Source organism: Emys orbicularis, chromosome 19 (assembly GCF_028017835.1).
Source record: "Emys orbicularis isolate rEmyOrb1 chromosome 19, rEmyOrb1.hap1, whole genome shotgun sequence".
NCBI lineage: Eukaryota > Metazoa > Chordata > Testudines > Emydidae > Emys > Emys orbicularis.
Window position 1 is genome coordinate 21238401 of NC_088701.1, and position 16571 is coordinate 21254971.

The 16571-nt window shown below is 56.4% G+C and overlaps 1 protein-coding gene across 1 annotated transcript; it reads left to right on the forward strand.

Moving 5' to 3' along the window:
• Positions 1-1540: 1540 nt before the first annotated feature.
• On the forward strand, positions 1541-15322 carry LOC135892041 (uridylate-specific endoribonuclease D-like). The gene is made up of 7 exons (XM_065419723.1): positions 1541-1610; positions 4413-4596; positions 5228-5430; positions 7085-7201; positions 13179-13285; positions 13755-13897; positions 15208-15322. The coding sequence occupies exons 1-7, from the start codon at positions 1541-1543 to the stop codon at positions 15320-15322; spliced, it is 939 nt and encodes a 312-aa protein (XP_065275795.1).
• Positions 15323-16571: the final 1249 nt, after the last annotated feature.

A 16571-nucleotide genomic window follows, 5' to 3' on the forward strand; every position in this document is an offset into this window, starting at 1 on the left:
CTCCTCCACCTCCATGGGTTTTGATTAAACCGCGCTTAGGCGTCTAAATACGCTTCCAACTGGAAATGTTAAATAAGTGTGTCTATCCAGCCTCCGCCTGCCAATTTGAGATGATTAACGGCTTTCAGGACTAATCCTAAAGGAGAACGGCATTAGCATATTCCGCTTGTGTCTGAGACCCCGGATATTTGATACTCCAATCCATCCCGGAAATAAAGCTGCTGTAGTGAGCTGCCGTGTAGATTTCATAGGAAGGGCATCCCTCCCCCAACCTCATGCCGTAGAGACCGTCTGGTTTCCCACCGGCCCCTTTATTCTTTTGAGGTTAGTACTTGGGAGATAATGCTGCCATTTACATATAAATATAAAATCCAGGCTAAGCGCATCTGCTCAGAGGTGGGAAATGAAGAGGAATCAAAAAAAGAATTAACTCACGGTTTTCCCAGAGAGAGGGGATTTTATTTTTAATTTCTCTGACCCAAGGGCGGTTGAGATGCTTTGGCGTGTCATGTGTCCGTCCGTCCCCCTCCCGGCTAAGCAGCCGGATTTGGGAGCCTTGGAGCCTCCAGCCCCTAGGAGCTACCCTATCTAGCACCATGAGGGTGCTCCTTCATGAGATCAGAGTGCCTGAGTGAGCCGTTCCCTGAGGAAGCCTGGTTCTTGCTACCAGGCAACACAACCAGTCCTAACGCACGTCCCAGTTACCCCGTGGGAAGCCGCTCCTTGAGCACGCTGGCTGGGGGTCGCTGTCGCGCGTTTGAGTCCCGTCACTGCTTGTGTGTGGTTTGGCTGATTGTGCCCATCCCACTGCTGATTTGTGTGTAAATGTGGCTTCCGTTGTTTTGATTCCATACGGCTTCATTTACACTGGAGCCAGGCAGAGAGCTGCCTTCCCTTCTGTCTGGGAGAAAACCTGTTTCTCCCTTTGTTTGGTCACAGACTTTAAAGCATAATATCAGTGAGTATCCATGACTCCTCATATAGCGTTAACACATTTCACAATGATATTGATCACCAGCGTGTCACCGGCTTTCACAAAAGACCTTCCTCGATATACTTTTCTGCTGCAGTAATACTGAATACAGTCACTTACTCTTTGGGGTTCAGACCCCCTGTTGTCGCCCTGGGGTGTCTAGACCTTGACTGTCACACTGACTGCACAAGGACCTTGTGTGTCCCACATCGCTCCATAGAACCAGTGGGGAAACTGACACCTAGTGGAGACTTCTCAGATCCTGAGAACTCCAGCAGCTGTTCTGCACTGGACTCCTGACTGTCTTTCAATACCTGAATTCTCTGGTCTTGCATATTACCCAACCCGCTCCCACCTATCCCTGGCTTATCTATCTGTGCAACAGCTGCGTCTGACTTTATCTAGTTCTGCTCACAAACTTAGCATGTGTTCATTATCCCTGGGCTTTGAGCTGCTGCTCCAAACTTAGAGTGGTTTAATATTTCTCTAGCGTTATCTAAGTGATACAGCAACTGATATAAACGCTCAGTGCTGCTCCGGTGTCAGGTAGGTTGCAGCCCATCCAAGATGAAGGGCATTCTTGCGCTGGTCTGCTTCCTGCCCTGTTTAACGTCTGGGACCCAGCTCTCCTTTCCGGGTAAGAGCAGATTTTTAAAATATTTTTTAAACTAAAATGTATCCCATTTGGATTTATGTGATGATAACAAAAAGGTGATTCAGGGTGAGATTTCTCTCCTGCCCAATAGCCTGGCAAAAATTATGGGTTCAAACGAGCCATTTTTGAGTGAACGCAGATGCCCAAAGCTCTGATTTTGCAAAAGCGAAATTCAGCCCTGTTCAGAGGGCCGGAGCAAGGTCTAAGCCAGGGGTAGGCAACCTATGGCACGCGTGCCGAAGGCGGCACGCGAGCTGATTTTCAGTGGCACTCACACTGCCCGGGTCCTGGCCACCGGTCCGGGGGGCTCTGCATTTTAATTTAATTTTAAATGAAGCTTCTTAAACATTTTAAAAACCTTATTTACTTTCCATACAACAATAGTTTAGTTCTATATTATAGACTTATAGAAAGAGACCGTCTAAAAACGTTAAAATGTATTACCGGCACGCGAAACCTTAAATTAGAGTGAATAAATGAAGACTCGGCACACCACTTCTGAAAGGTTGCCGACCCCTGGTCTAAGCATTGCTTACTTTTCACTTCCTAAGTGGTTCAGAAGGCCCCATGTTGGCCTCTTGCATAGGAGTGAATTTTACCCTTGTAGAATAATTTACCAACCAAGGGATGTGGTGCAGTCTCCATCCCTTGACAGCTTTAAATCAAGATTGGATGGCTTTCTAAAATACATGCGGTAGCTCGGCCACAAGGCATGGGCTGGATGCAGGACTCATTGAGTGATATTCCCGGGCTTGTGTTACGCAGGAAGTCAGACTGCTCCTAATGGTCGCTTCTGGGCTTAACATCCACGACTCTATGAAAAAAATAGACAAAAATCTGTTCCGTGAAAAGCTGCCGTTGGCCATCATCGGGGACAAATTTGGGCAAAACCACCCACCTCTTTGCTCACACTTCAGGCCACCTTTTAAATGTGCTCCGCACCCAGAATCGGCCCCCAGTTTTTAAAAGGATTCTGCTGCCATTATACGTGCCACCGCCAGACTTCCCGAGTGTCTGTTCCCACTCCAGTGCTGGATGGTCTAGTTCTAAAGCGCGGCAGCAAAATCGACACTTGGGGCTCTTCTTCAGTTGGGTCTGTACTCTGTGTTCTGGTAGCGCTTTGTGTTTTGCTGCAGGAGTATCTTGCAATCACTCTTTGCTTAATCTGTTACTAGCCTGGTGTACGTTCACCATCGACGACAGCTGCTCTTCCCCCCTGCAGGTTACTTTGTGCAAATAACCACCGTGTCACGTGCACTTGATCAAACCCGTGAAATCAAGTCGTAGCCACCTATGCACGAGCGCTTCAGAAATCCTACTTCAAGGAAGCCGACAGGCGGTTTCCCACTGATTTCAAGGGGGGCAGGATTTCACCCATGTTGTTTTCCATCTGGTTTCGTGGTCGGCTGCTTGCTTGTTTGTGCCGAGAACTTGTCCGTGGAGTTTCCGGCAAAGGCAGAAATATCGCTTCCCTGTTTCCCTTGTGTACTCGCGTAGAGCAAATGCGTAGCAAAGAGTGAAAGCCGGGATCCCAAGAACCTTCATGAATAATTAAGGTCAGATTTGTAGTTCTAACTTGAAAGGCGAAGGCTTGGCTGCCGTATCTACAGGCGGGAGCAGATTCTCCCCCGAGCTCCCAGAGATACGTCCATTTAGGGCTCATTAAAAATCCATGGATAGCGCTCTTGGCGGCAAAGCCTCTGATGGGATTTCAGCTCCGGCATGATTTGCTCTCAAGGCAGTTGAGTCTTGCTGTGCGCTGGGCAGGTGATATGGGGCAGTCAGGGCCAGCTGCCTCCAGGATGGGGAGCTGCTTCGGCCCACCTCTCCTTGCACGCACCCCAAGGACGGCGTTGGGGCACGAAAGAGAGAAGCAACATCCCCTGCTTCCCAGCTATATTACATTAACAGTGTCATTTCCCCTTCTTGTCGCCGAGGGTCTGCCGTGGGTCAGTATCCACCTCACCATTGGATAGAGGAACAAAGCTGGGGCACATAGAAAAATGCTCTGCCCGAGGTCTTCTAGTGAGTCAGTGGCGGAGCTGGGAACAAGGACCCAGGAGTCCTGGTTCCCGATCCACTGTGTAAAGCAGGCCCCCTGTCGATCGGTCCTTCCGGAGAGGGAGTCCTGGGGCTGTTCTGTACAGCTGTGGAGTCAAGCAGAGAGGGAAAGTTTAAGAAACCCCCAGAAAGGTGACAGTGATTTGAAGCGGGTCTGTGTCGAAGGGCTTCGTCCGTCTCTGGGATGGAAAATCCAGGAAACGCAGCTTCATCCGGCAATCAGCAGGGAGTGTGAAATGGCCGCAGTGGGAGAGGATAGCATAGAGACCAAGCCGAGGTGTGAAAGGAAACAGAGGGTAGACGGAGCTCATTCCCGATGGTCGGTGCTGGGTTCTCTCACACACATGAGAGGAAGTAGGCCCTACTCAGACACAGGGAGAATGGTGTGTATAGACAGTTGGGTATTAGGAATGGAGCACATGGAAGAGGGAAGCTGGAATCTCCCCTTTGGCTATATTGCCTGCACAGGGTTCCTTGGGAGTAAGTATTCCATAACAATGATGGCTTAGTGACTGTTCCAATCAGCACATTAGCTGGATGAACTGAATAAACCAGCCATCATGCCTTCAGTGAGCCAGCTACTCCTTTGAGCCGGGTAAGAGGGGAGTTGGGGACTGGTGCCGTACGTGCTCCTCTGTCCACGTTTCTAGCCCATGACCTTAGTATCTGGCCATGGGGGCGAGGCCATAGTGAACTCTGGTCCGTCTCTCTTTGCCATCCCAGGAGAAGGTGAGCCGTGGGAGGTCCCCTCGTTCTACTCTGTCTCCGACAGTGAGATCAAGAGTGTCTCTGAGACGCTGTACTCTGCCGACGTGAACAAGGCCACCAGCCGCGAGATTGTCCTCAACCTGCAGCACAAGATTTCCTCTGACCAGACCGGGGCAGGCCAAGACTACGCCAGCCAGAAGTGAGGGCATGGGGATGGGGTGCTGGGAAACCCACGTGTGTGGGATGTACAGATCAGGGGGGAGGGTGCGTTGAGGTTACACCAGATCCTTGCATGGGCAGAACCTTCCACAGCCACGTAGACATTCCCGCAGGGCAGACAGAGAGGAGTGCCACAGAGGTAGCACGCACATGCGGCAGACGGGTCTGGTCAGGGTGTGGGGGTGCACAAAGGGGTATGGAAGTGGTACCTAGGCCTCGTTCTAGCTCTCTGGTAGGGGTGCCTCCTTCTGCAGATCCCATTTATAACTATCCGAGAGGGACTAGTTAGTCTCTGGTCAGAGAGGAAGGATGGTCCAGTGGTTAGGGTACCAGCCTGAGACTTGGGTGACTGGGGTTCTATCCCTTGCTCCGCCACAGACTTCTTGGTGTGACCTGGGGCAAGTCACTTAGTCTCTCTGCCTCAGTTTGCCCTAGAGGGGTGGTGAGGATAAATGCATTAAAGATTGTGAGGCCCTCTGATGCTCTGGTGATGAGGCCCAGATAAGTACCTAAGGCAGAGTTATCTGTCCACCGGCTCTGCCTCCAATGCTCCGGCTGGGTCTGTGACCAGGAGCAGCATCCCTAAACCCCTCTCTCCGCTCTCCTGCCAGGCTTTTCAGCTACGTGGATGAGGATGCCCTCTTCTCCAAGCCCACCTTTGCCAGGCTCCTGGCTCTGCTGAATAACTACGAACGCATGACGGGCAAGGAGGAGGTGGTGACCACCTCCGAGAGCCAGGAGGTGGACGCTTTCCTGGATGAAATCTTCCAGACCCAGGTGATGGAGAAGCTGACCCAGTTCTTTCTTTCTAAAGGTAAAGCGCCGACTGTGCAGGTGGTGCACAGCTGGGTGACGACATGGGTTGTGTCTGCCGCCAGGCGCTAGAGGGACCATAGAGGGGCCTCGGCTCAGTGCAGGGTCCTGGAGTTCTGCCAGGTCCCGTGGAGACAGGCTGAGCTGTCAGGAGTCCAAGCAAGGAATTGCCTCCCCTCGCTGAGCCGATTTGTACTCGGTTCTGCTCTGTGTGGAGGAGCTGACCGTCCACCCCAACGTGAGGCCGCTGGGCGGGAGTTTTGGCTCTCTGCAGAATGCCTGTCCCTCTAGCTCGGCTCCCACCCGAGCCGAACGTAGCTCCCGGCACCTGCTGGCCGCCAGCGCCGGCAAGCAGGACTGCCTGTTCTCACCACAGCCGGCTCTCGCCTGTGAAGCTCACTGAGCGCGTCACTTGGAGAAGGAACATGTGTTTCTTGGTGTATTTCCCAACGCACCGTCTGCTAAATACCAAGCACGGCGCTCAAAAGCGGACCGTGAGAGCCGGCATCCGCAGCGCCCCGGTTGTCCCTCCCCGCTCAGCTGCTCGCCGCGAACAGTTGTCACAAATAGCACATGGCGTCCCGGTGCTTCGCTTCTGAGGCAGGAATGGGAAGATTCAGGCCACTAAAGACAAGGCTGCTGTTAAAACGAAGGCACACGGGGAACTCGCTGCTTGCCAGTGGGGGGCGTGTGCGACACAGAGGTAGTAGCTGGCACCTGCGCCCGACGGGAGTCTGCCAGCTGGGAGTGACAAAGGAGGAGGGAAATGTGCAGCGGAGGGGCAGTTTGCACGTTCAGAGAGGAGAGGGCGTGGGATTGGAGGGGAGGCAGCCTCCGTCCGGGGAGAAGGGCCCGTGTCCCGGCTACGAGGGTCTGATGTTCTCAATAGCGAGGAGGAATATCCGATCGCTCCGGGCCTCACCAGTTTTTACAAGTGAAGAGGTGGCGTATGACCCTGTTAAGTCCATGCCAGAGCCAGGCAGACAGCCTGCCGCCTCTCGCTGGGCTGATACCTAACCCATGGATTCAGACCAGCAGTGGGGCTCCAAGATCTCCCGTGGCTGGTGTCACGGAGTGTGGGGGAGACCAGGCCCTGCACCCCCGGCTTCCTGCGATTCACCTTGACTCTCAGCCAGCCAGTTAAACAGAAGGTTTATTTTGACGACAGGAACACAGTCCAAAACAGGTCTTGCCGATACAGACAACAGGACCCCCTTTAGTTAGGTCCATCTGGGGGCCCCAGGGAAGCCACAGCCCTGTTGGTCGGTGCACCCCTCTTTATTTCCCAGCCAGCTCCAAAACTGAAACTCCCTTCCGCAGTCTCCTTTCTGCCCTTTCCTCGGCTCCTCCCCCAGCCTTTGTCCTTTGTCCAGTTTCCCCGGGCAGAGGTGTCACCTGGCCTCCAACCCCCCTCCTGGGTTCTCATGTTACATGCTCAGGTATGTTCCCTTCCCCAATGCAGGCAGTCCCAGCAAAACTCCCCTGCAACCTTCCCAGGTTAATACTCCCCACTCAGCATTCAAATAACACATCAAGAACATTCCCACTTCGCACAGCTGGGCTATGGAAGAGCTCCCCAGCTCAGTCCCCGGGGAGCTCGCTGCATCGCCCTGCTGGAGACCCGCTCTGACACCCGCTCTCTCTCCCCGGGCCAGGTATCTATTTGTCGGAGAATGACTTCAAGGCAGACCTGAAGAAGATGTGGTTCGGGCTCTACTCGCGCTCGAAGGGAGTGGCCATGGACTCCTCTGGCTTCGAACACGTCTTCCACGGTACAGCGCTGCTCGCGGGGCGGCGGGGGGAGAGCTCCGATGAGGGCACAACACAAATCCACAGCTCCGGGGGCTGTCGGAAACATGAGGCTCTGGCATGCCCACTTGCAGAGCCCCTTCTGCTGGAGGGGACCCCCCTCCATACACTAGAGCTGGAAAGGTCAAACACGGGGGCGGGGGCCTAAAATCTGGCCCCTAATATTCAGGTTCCTGAGCAAGCAGCCTCATCTGCAGAGGTGCTGACCTGCTGAAAACTGCCTCAGGTCAGCCTCTGTGAAAATCAGGCTGTCACGGAGTCCCCGGGCGATGCTCTGGAACTGCTCCCCACAAAGCCAGTCAGGACTTCGGGGAGCCTCCTCTCCCTCAGAGCAGACTGTCTTCAGGGCAAGAAGCTCACATGGCTTCACCTCCTGGGTCTCTCCTGGGAGCATTCAGCATATGCCCCTCCGTGCGCTTCCCACAGCGAGTCCGCCCCGGCGGGGTCCTGGGGAAGCCAAAGGGTTCTGCACCCCCCACTTCGCAGTCAGACGTGACTCTCAGCCAGCCAGTAAAACAGAGGTTTATTAGATGACAGGAACACGGTCTAAAACAGAGCTTGTAGGTACAGTGGCGAACGGGACCCCTCGGCCGGGTCCATTCTGGGGTTCAGAGAGCCAGACACCCACGTCTGCCCTCACTCCTAGTCCCCAGCTAGCTCCAACTCTGAAAACCCCTCCAGCCCCTCCTCTCTGGGCTTTGTCTCTTTCCCGGGCCAGGAGGTCACCTGATCTCTTTGTTCACCTTTAGCTATTTCCTTGCAGGGGGGGAAGGGGCCCTGGCCATTTGTTGCCAGGGAGACAGAGTGTCAGTGATTTATGCACACTGGCCTTTCCCCACCACCTAGAGACTTAAGAAATGCATAGGGGAAACTGAGGCACCCACCCAGTATTCAGAGGAAACATTAAGAACAGTCCCACTTCGTCACATCTCTCCCCCCTTTGAGACTGAACTGAGCGAGGTCACTTTAGCCAGTGACCTTGGGAAGTTTGAACCCACCAACGTTCCCATGGATGCCCCATCATCTCTCCCATTCCTTGGTGGGAGTTACACCAGGACATTCCAGTTTCAGGCCCATCCGTGGGTATGTTGTGCTTGATGGCGCTTGCAGGCTGCATGTGGGAAGGTTTATGCGGCCTGTACCCTTTTGCCACCCCAATACCCCTGGGGTCTAAACTGAGATTGGGTCTTTTCCCAGCGCTCCAGTTTGGAGGGCTGCAATTCGAGCTCCCTTGGTTAAGAGCCCCCATCTTGACCTTTGCCACCCTCTGAACAGGTGTGTCTGTCTCCAGCAGCTCGGCATCAGCCCCTTGCATGTGACGCCGCCCAAAACAATACAGCTGCAGCTTTCTAAGGGCCTGCACCATGGTCAGGCATTTCTTCTCTGAGGCGGCATAGTTCTGCTCCCAGGGCAGCAGTTTCTTGCTCAGGTACCCGGTGGGGTGTCTCCCGCCCTTAGCATCGGCTTGCATTAGCACCGTGCCCAGCCCTGCGTCTGAGGCGCTGGTGAACACTGCAAAAGGCTTGGCAAAGTCTGGGTTTACCAGATTTACTGGGCCCTGGATTAGAGCCTCCTTCAGTATACAGAGAGCCCTCTGGCCCTGCTCGGTCCAGACCACCTCGTCTGGCTTACCCCTCTCACATAGCTCAGGGATGGGGGCAGCTAGGGATCTAACGTGGGGTACAAACCTCTGGTAGCACCCTGCCATCCTGATAAAGGCCTGGACTTGTTTCTTGGTCTGGGGAATGGGCCAATCTCTGATCATCTCCACCTTGCACTTTTCAGCTTTTACCATCAGTCCTGCCTCCTTGAGGCAGCCCAGCACCCTCTTCACCTGGGACACCTGTTCCTCCCAGTCTGGCTAAAGACACACATGTCATCGACGTATGTCAGGGCCAAGTCCTCTATCCCCCTCAGCTTGTCTAGAATCTCCCCAGGCCTAGGCATAGGGTAGGCATCAGACACGGTGATGGCTTTAAGCTTCTGATAGTCCCCACAAAACCAGATCATCCTGTCTCCCTTGGGGACCAGCCCCACGGGTGAGGCCCATGGGCTGTTGAACGGCTGGATCACATCTAAAGCCAGCATGTCCTTGATCTCTCTCTCTAGGTTCTGGGCTGCTTTCCCAGTGACTCTGAACGGGGAACACCTGATGGGGAGATTGGCTCCCACCTCAGGGAAGAGATCCACACAGGGGTCTTCCCCCTTCTCCTCCCATACAGCAGCTCGAAAGGGAAGAACCCTGTGGATTCCTGGGGCACCACCAGCTGCCTCCCGATTCCCCACAGTTCTACTTCCCCTTGGGGAGCCCATTCCTGGTACAGGAATCCCTTCTCCCACAGGACTCTGTCCCTGCAGCCTTCCCCAAGGGGGTTTGCAGCGCTGTGGCCAGCAAGTTCCCTCAGCTTCTCCAAGGAGGGATCCCTCTGCAGCTCGGTCTGGAATTCAGCTGCTGGGGAAGGGAGTGGGACCTGCTCCCTCTCACTGGCTGGGCCTGGGGTCACAGCCCCCCTGAGCCCTGTCCCTGGTAGCTCCCTCCCTGCTGTGTAATCACTTCCCAGCAGCACGTCTGGACCAGGCAAACCTGGTTGGCAGCCGACCTGCCCTGCCTGTGTCCCCCCCCCCCCCCCCCCCCCTCAGCCGGGGTCTCAGCTCCCACCATGCCCAGCACTGTCCTTGTTGTCCCAGTGGGGGCAGGCAGCGAGCTCTCTGCTCTGGTCACAGCATCAGAGCCATCATGAGCCCCCTCTCCGGTGTGCAGGGGGGCGGGGAGCATCTCTCCCTCCCACTCAGCCCCAGGGGTCTGGTTACAGGTAGGCAGGTATCCTGAGCCCAGCAGCCCCTCCCTCCTGCCAGCCAGGTCATTTGCATTTTCACTGACCATTTCCTCTTAGCCAATTGGTTCCCTGGATTCAAATTCAAATCCTCGGCCGTTACAGGGGCAGGGCCTGGATCTTGTCCCAAAGAGACACAGTCACCCCCCAACAGGACCTCACAGCCGATATCCTGGAGAGCCCCAACCACCAGCCAGCCCGACCCCTCCTGGGTCTGCACAGGGATCCGGGCTATAGACAGGGCGAGGGGCTTCATCCCGGGGACCTTCACCCAGGTCACACAGCCCCTCAGCATCTGTGGCTGCACCACCTGGGGCCCGACAACAGTTCTCTCTGTCCCAGGGTCTCGCCACCCCAGGCATGTCTCCCCATTGACCCCCACCTTCCGCTCCCACTGGGGGTCCGAGGGGCCTGAGTCTCCTCGAGGAGACTCCACACAGACATATAGGCCAGGGCCAGGAGTGGGAGCCTGTCCACCACCCCACCCATCTGGCTGACAGCATCTATGGCCTTGGGACCCAGCAAGGGGGCTAGATACCGGGGCTTTTCCGCAGGGTCCCCCTGGTTCAAATCACCAGCCTGCGTGAAGGCCGTGCGGTGGGCATCCACATCCCCCCCCCCCTTAACCAGGGGCAGCAATTTAGTGTCGAGGCTCCCTGCGGAACTGGCAGCCCGGGGTCTATCCCCACTCACCCCTGAGGAGCCCCCTATGCCTCTCCGCTCCACCATCGCCAGTCCATGCTGCTGTTGCTTTTCCTGCAGCTTTTCCTCGGGCTCTTGCTCTCTCTCACGGTCCTCTCGCTCTCAGACTCAGCTCCAGTCCCATCTGTGTCCGATCCCCTGATGGGGAACCCGATCGTGAAGACCCCCGTCTGGTTGGGGACCAGACTCTGGGGAATGCCTGGCTACTGCTCCAGCTGCTCCCAGATCCTCTTGTAGCCCCGTCTGGGTCAGGAATCTGCTCCTTAGAGCGGTCCTCATCCTCCAGCTGCACAATTAACTGAGCCTTGGTGAACTTCCCAATGCGTAACCCTCTCTTTTTGCACAGGATCACAATGTCCTTCTCGAGGAGATGGTGATAGGCCATCACTCCGCTGTTCCCAAGTTGCTTTGGACTCAGAGGCCCGTGTGCTCTCAGCTCCCCCATGGTTTCCAGGAAGAACCCCTAGTGTGCCAGCCCTTCTTGTGGTCACCACCTCTTTGCCAGGGTCGAGCTTCAGACTCCGCCCCTGGGACCGCTCGCTGCAATCGCCAGGGGAACCCTGTTACTGCAAAAGTCCTTCTCTCTCCCAGGGTCGAGCGGCAGGCTCCTCCGCCCCGAGACTTCTTGCTGCAGTCCTCAGGGGGACCCCGTTACTCCAACAGTCCTTCTCGCTGGTCACACACTCCTAGGGGTTAATCGCCCCCTGAAACTGTCCCCCCTCTGTTTTACTGCTCCTCAGTCACTTACTGCAAGAAGCGCCATTCACGGGGTGCCATACATCCCACCGCTGCCACCAGTTGTCACGGAGTCCCCGGGCGATGCTCTGGAACTGCTCCCCACAAAGCCAGTCAGGACTTTGGGGAGCCTCCTCTCCCTCGGAGCAGACTGTCTTCTGGGCAAGAAGCTCACACGGCTTCACCTCCTGGGTCTCTCCTGGGAGCATTCAGCATATGCCCCTCCGTGCGCTTCCCACAGCGAGTCTGCCCAGGCGGGGTCCTGGGGAAGCCAAAGGGTTCTGCACCCCCCACTTCGCAGTCAGACGTGACTCTCGGCCAGCCAGTAAAACAGAGGTTTATTAGATGACAGGAACACGGTCTAAAACAGAGCTTGTAGGTACAGTGGCGAACGGGACCCCTCGGCCGGGTCCATTCTGGGGTTCAGAGAGCCAGACACCCACGTCTGCCCTCACTCCTAGTCCCCAGGTAGCTCCAACTCTCAAACCCCCTCCAGCCCCTCCTTCTCCCGGCTTTGTCTCTTTCCCTGGGCCAGGAGGTCACCTGATCTCTTTGTTCACCTTTAGCTATTTCCTTGCGGGGGGGGGGGGGGGGGGGGGGGGGAAGGGGCCCTGGCCATTTGTTGCCAGGGAGACAGAGTGTCAGTGATTTATGCACACTGGCCTTTCCCCACCACCTAGAGACTTAAGAAATGCATAGGGGAAACTGAGGCACCCACCCAGTATTCAGAGGAAACATTAAGAACAGTCCCACTTCATCACACAGGCCACATGTTTAAGAAGAAGCAGCCCGAGCTCTGGGGACAGCCCTTTGGATCCATAGATCTCCAAGCGCGTTCCAAAGGAGGCTGGTATCATTAGCCCCCTTTTACAGATGGGAAACTGAGGCACAGACAGGGATGCGCCTGGCCCACGTTCGCCCACCAGGCCAGTGGTAGAGGTCGCTGGGAACAATCATGGGGATGTCATTTCTGCCAATCGTACAAGCGTGAAGGGGGATGGGGGGGAGGTCAATCATTGGGAATATGCCAAGGGGCCAATTTGACGTGAAAGCTGAAATGGAACAGACTAGGTGTGCCGGTCTGATAAGTGGCATAGCCAAGCCTAGGGTGGGATTTCCTGGGGATAACCCCCTTGTACTGAGTCCCGGGGTGGTGTTGGTGGCCTGCAATACACACATGACTCTGGATAATCTGGTGGACCCTTCTGGCCGTAAGCTGCATGGCTCTGAGTTTAACGCTGGGTCTTTTCGGGCCGGCTTTTACCTTGGACAGCATTTCTCAGGTCAGGACACTTAGTTATTCTCAGCCACTCAACAGGATATTAATTCACCCCGACCCACATTAGCACGTAGCCCACGGTGTCGAGACGACAGATGTTCTAGGTCCCTGCTGAACAGACAGATACAGCCCCGCGAGTGATTGTCCTAAAGTGCCTTGCGGTCAGGCAGTTGTACCGGAGAACTTCACGGATCCCCGCGTACGCTCAGGATCCCCGGGGGGGATGGGGACTCAGGGGAAAGTGATGAGAGGCTGGAAGAAGCTGAGGGGCCCATTGGGAAGGGCACAGGGTCTGCGGGAAGCCGTCGGTGGCGCTGCCTGCTCTGGGGCGGGATGGGAAATGAGCCAGAAACAGGCCGGGACTCCAGCTCTGCGTCCTCTCGCCTGCAGGTGAAATCAAGAGCAGGAAAATCTCAGGTTTTCACAACTGGGTCCATTACTATGAGCTGGAGAAGAACGGGCAGATCAATTACCTGAGCTACAGCTACGATGGACCTGTGAGTGCTGGGGGGAGGGCGTCCACTGGGCCTACCTCGGCACGGCTCCTACCCGCCCGATCCAGGGGGAGGCGGCTCCCAGCCCGGCCCAGCTCAGCATGGCTTCTAGACCGGAGGGAGGATCCCTTTCTGCTCACCTGCTCGACCTGCTGCCTCCTGGCCCCACGTGGGGTCTGGGATCAAGTCTCAGTCCCAGTGGCGGAGTGAGGGGGGCTTGGTGAGTCCCTTTGCAGGCCCAGCACAGACGGGGGGACAAAGTCTCCTCCCATGGAGTCCTGAGCCATCGCAGTCCAGCCGTCGGCTGGCGAGCGGGCTGCCTGGCGTCCCTGCCTGGCGCTGGCTCATTGGGTAGCGAACCGGTGCCGTCCTTTATCCCATGCGCCCTCTTGAGATAGTTTCCAACTGGAGACAGCCCAGAGTACCCCCTGCCAGGGGCACCCACCTCTTGCGTCCCCTTGTCTGGTTGCAGTGGACCGGCTACCCTGACATCATGGCCTTCCAGTACCGCTGGACGGGTTATCTGAAGAGCGTCGGCTCCTTCTTCATTGGCTCCAGCCCCGAGTTTGAGCTGGCCGTGTACACGCTGTGCTACAAAACCAGGCCCAACAAGCTGTGAGTATCAGAGACAATGCCAGGTAGGCCGGGCCCCAGTGGGGGTGTCGCCCCCGAAGAGGCACCGGCTCAGGGGGACGGATTTTCAGGTCATTTCTGGTAGCAATTGTTGTACTTTTAAAAAACTCTTCGTTGTGCGTAAAACCCTTTGAGAAGCCTGCGAATGTCTCCTTCCCCGCAGGCTTTTGTGGCAAAGGCCATCATAGAGCAGGCGGAGCTGGCAATCCGGACTCCTGGGGAGTGGGGTGTAGTGGTTAGAGGGGGTGGGAGTCAGGACTCCTGGGTTCTCTCCCAGCTCTGGGAGGGGAGTGGGGTTTAGTGGTTAGAGCAGAGGGGCTGGAGTCAAGACTCCTGGTTCTATCCCCAGCTCTGGGAGGGGAGTGGGGTCTAGTGGTTAGAGGGGGTGGGAGTCAGGACTCCTGGGTTCTCTCCCAGCTCTGGGAGGGGAGTGGGGTTTAGTGGTTAGAGCAGAGGGGCTGGAGTCAAGACTCCTGGTTCTATCCCCAGCTCTGGGAGGGGAGTGGGGTCTAGTGGTTAGAGGGGGTGGGAGTCAGGACTCCTGGGTTCTCTCCCAGCTCTGGGAGGGGAGTGGGGTTTAGTGGTTAGAGCAGAGGGGCTGGAGTCAAGACTCCTGGTTCTATCCCCAGCTCTGGGAGGGGAGTGGGGTCTAGTGGTTAGAGGGGGTGGGAGTCAGGACTCCTGGGTTCTCTCCCAGCTCTGGGAGGGGAGTGGGGTTTAGTGGTTAGAGCAGAGGGGCTGGAGTCAAGACTCCTGGTTCTATCCCCAGCTCTGGGAGGGGAGTGGGGTCTAGTGGTTAGAGGGGGTGGGAGTCAGGACTCCTGGGTTCTCTCCCAGCTCCGGGAGGGGAGTGGTGTCTAGTGGTTAGAGCAGGGGAGGATGGGAGTCAGGACTCCTGGGTTCTCTCCTAGCTCTGGGAGGGGAGTGGCGTCTAGTGGTTAGAGCAGGAGGGACTGGGAGTCAGGACTCCTGAGTTCTGTCCCCAGCTCCGGGAGGGGAGGGGTGTCTAGTGGTTAGAGCAGGGGGGACTGGGAGTCAGGACTCCTGGGTTCTCTCCCAGCTCTGGGAGGGGAGTGGGGCCTAGTGGTTAGAGCAGGGGGCTTGGGATCAGGATTCCAGCCTTCTCAGCATTGCCAACCCCAAGTGTTCAAAAGACAGGATTGGCTTAAACACTGTGAGGCTTCTAAGAGATACCACACGTGGGGACACATTTGTATCGCCCTGCGGGGCGCACTCAGGGCGACGTGGCTCTGGACGGCCTCCCCAGCGGCCTCACGTCCATCTCCTTGCAGGTGCACGCTCAGCCTTGGCGGGAAATCGGCTCAGATTCAGACTTACTCCTGGACCAACTCGGAGTACGGCGCAGGCAAGCGGTACCTCGCCTCCTCGTACCCCAACTCCCCCTGACCCTCCCCCCCGGGCACCACAACAATAAACCTTTGCCTCGCTCAGCCGCTCCCTCTTGCCTTTTGTTTTCAGGGTCCCAAGTGGGGGACTTCCCCCCGCCTGCAAGCGTGGCGCCTGCTGCTAGTTTCTTGCAGCGATTGTTGTTCGGGGAGGGTGCATACCTGGCCTGTTATGTGACACTAGGTAATAACTGTGTCCAGTTTTGGGCCCCACACTACAAGAAGGATGTGGAAAAATTGGAAAGAGTCCAGCGGAGGGCAACAAAAATGATTGGGGGGCTGGAGCACATGACTTACGAGGAGAGGCTGAGGGAACTGGGCTTGTTTAGTCTGCAGAAGAGAAGAGTGAGGGGGGATTTGATAGCTGCTGTCAACTACCTGAAGGGGGGTTCCAAAGAGGATGGATCTAGACTGTTCTCAGTGGTGGCAGATGACAGAACAAGGAGCAATGGTCTCAAGTTGCAGTGGGGGAATCTAGTTGGATATTAGGTGTAGCGGGGTGATCACCCACTCCTGCCCTGAAGGGCTTAAAACAGCCCTGGGAGAGGGCTGTGGCAGGGAAAGCAGCTAATAGGCTGATTGGGGAAGTAGCCGCAGCTGGGCCACGCCCCAATCAGGCCTCAGCTGTCCCTATATAAGAGGCTGGGAGCCAGGAGCTCAGCAGTCTCTCTCTAGCTGTAGAGGGAGAGGGACCTGAGCAGAGCAGGGCTGGGGAAAGGCAGAGGAGCTGGGGAACTCCAGTCTGGAAAGCCCCAGGCTATGGCCTAGCAGAAGGCCCACGGGTACTGGGGGTTGCAGAGGGCAGCCCAGGGGTAGGCAAAGACAGCAGGTCCAAACCCAACCTTGCCGGTGATGAGTAGGCTGATCTGCAGACTGCCCCAGGGCGTGGGGGCTAGACAATGACTGGCAGTGGCCTTATACTGAGTAGAGGTGGGGATAGGAGGTGGGGGTTCCCCTGAGAGTGAGGGGTTACTGCCAGGGGGCAGCACCCCAGATAACGGGGCACCGGAGTCCAGGGAGGGACGCGGGGGCCCAGCGGCAGTGGGGCACCGGCCTGCAGGGGGCGCTCTGGAGGCTGGATGAGCTAATTTCCAAGACGACCAGCAGGAGGCGCCGCAGCGGTGAGTCTCACATCGCTACATTAGGAAACACTATTTCCCTAGGAGGGTGGTGAAGCACTGGAATGGGTTCCGAAGGGAGGTGGTGGAATCTCCTTCCTTAGAGGTTTTTAAGGCACGGCTTGACAAAGC

Bases quoted from the DNA above. Each gene is read 5' to 3' on its own strand.
- LOC135892041 (XM_065419723.1), top strand. From the start codon at position 1,541: ATGAAGGGCATTCTTGCGCTGGTCTGCTTCCTGCCCTGTTTAACGTCT. The intron at 1,611-4,412 runs GTAAGAGCAGAT...TTGCCATCCCAG, and splicing joins GACCCAGCTCTCCTTTCCGG to GAGAAGGTGAGCCGTGGGAG. The intron at 13,898-15,207 runs GTGAGTATCAGA...ATCTCCTTGCAG, and splicing joins AAAACCAGGCCCAACAAGCT to GTGCACGCTCAGCCTTGGCG.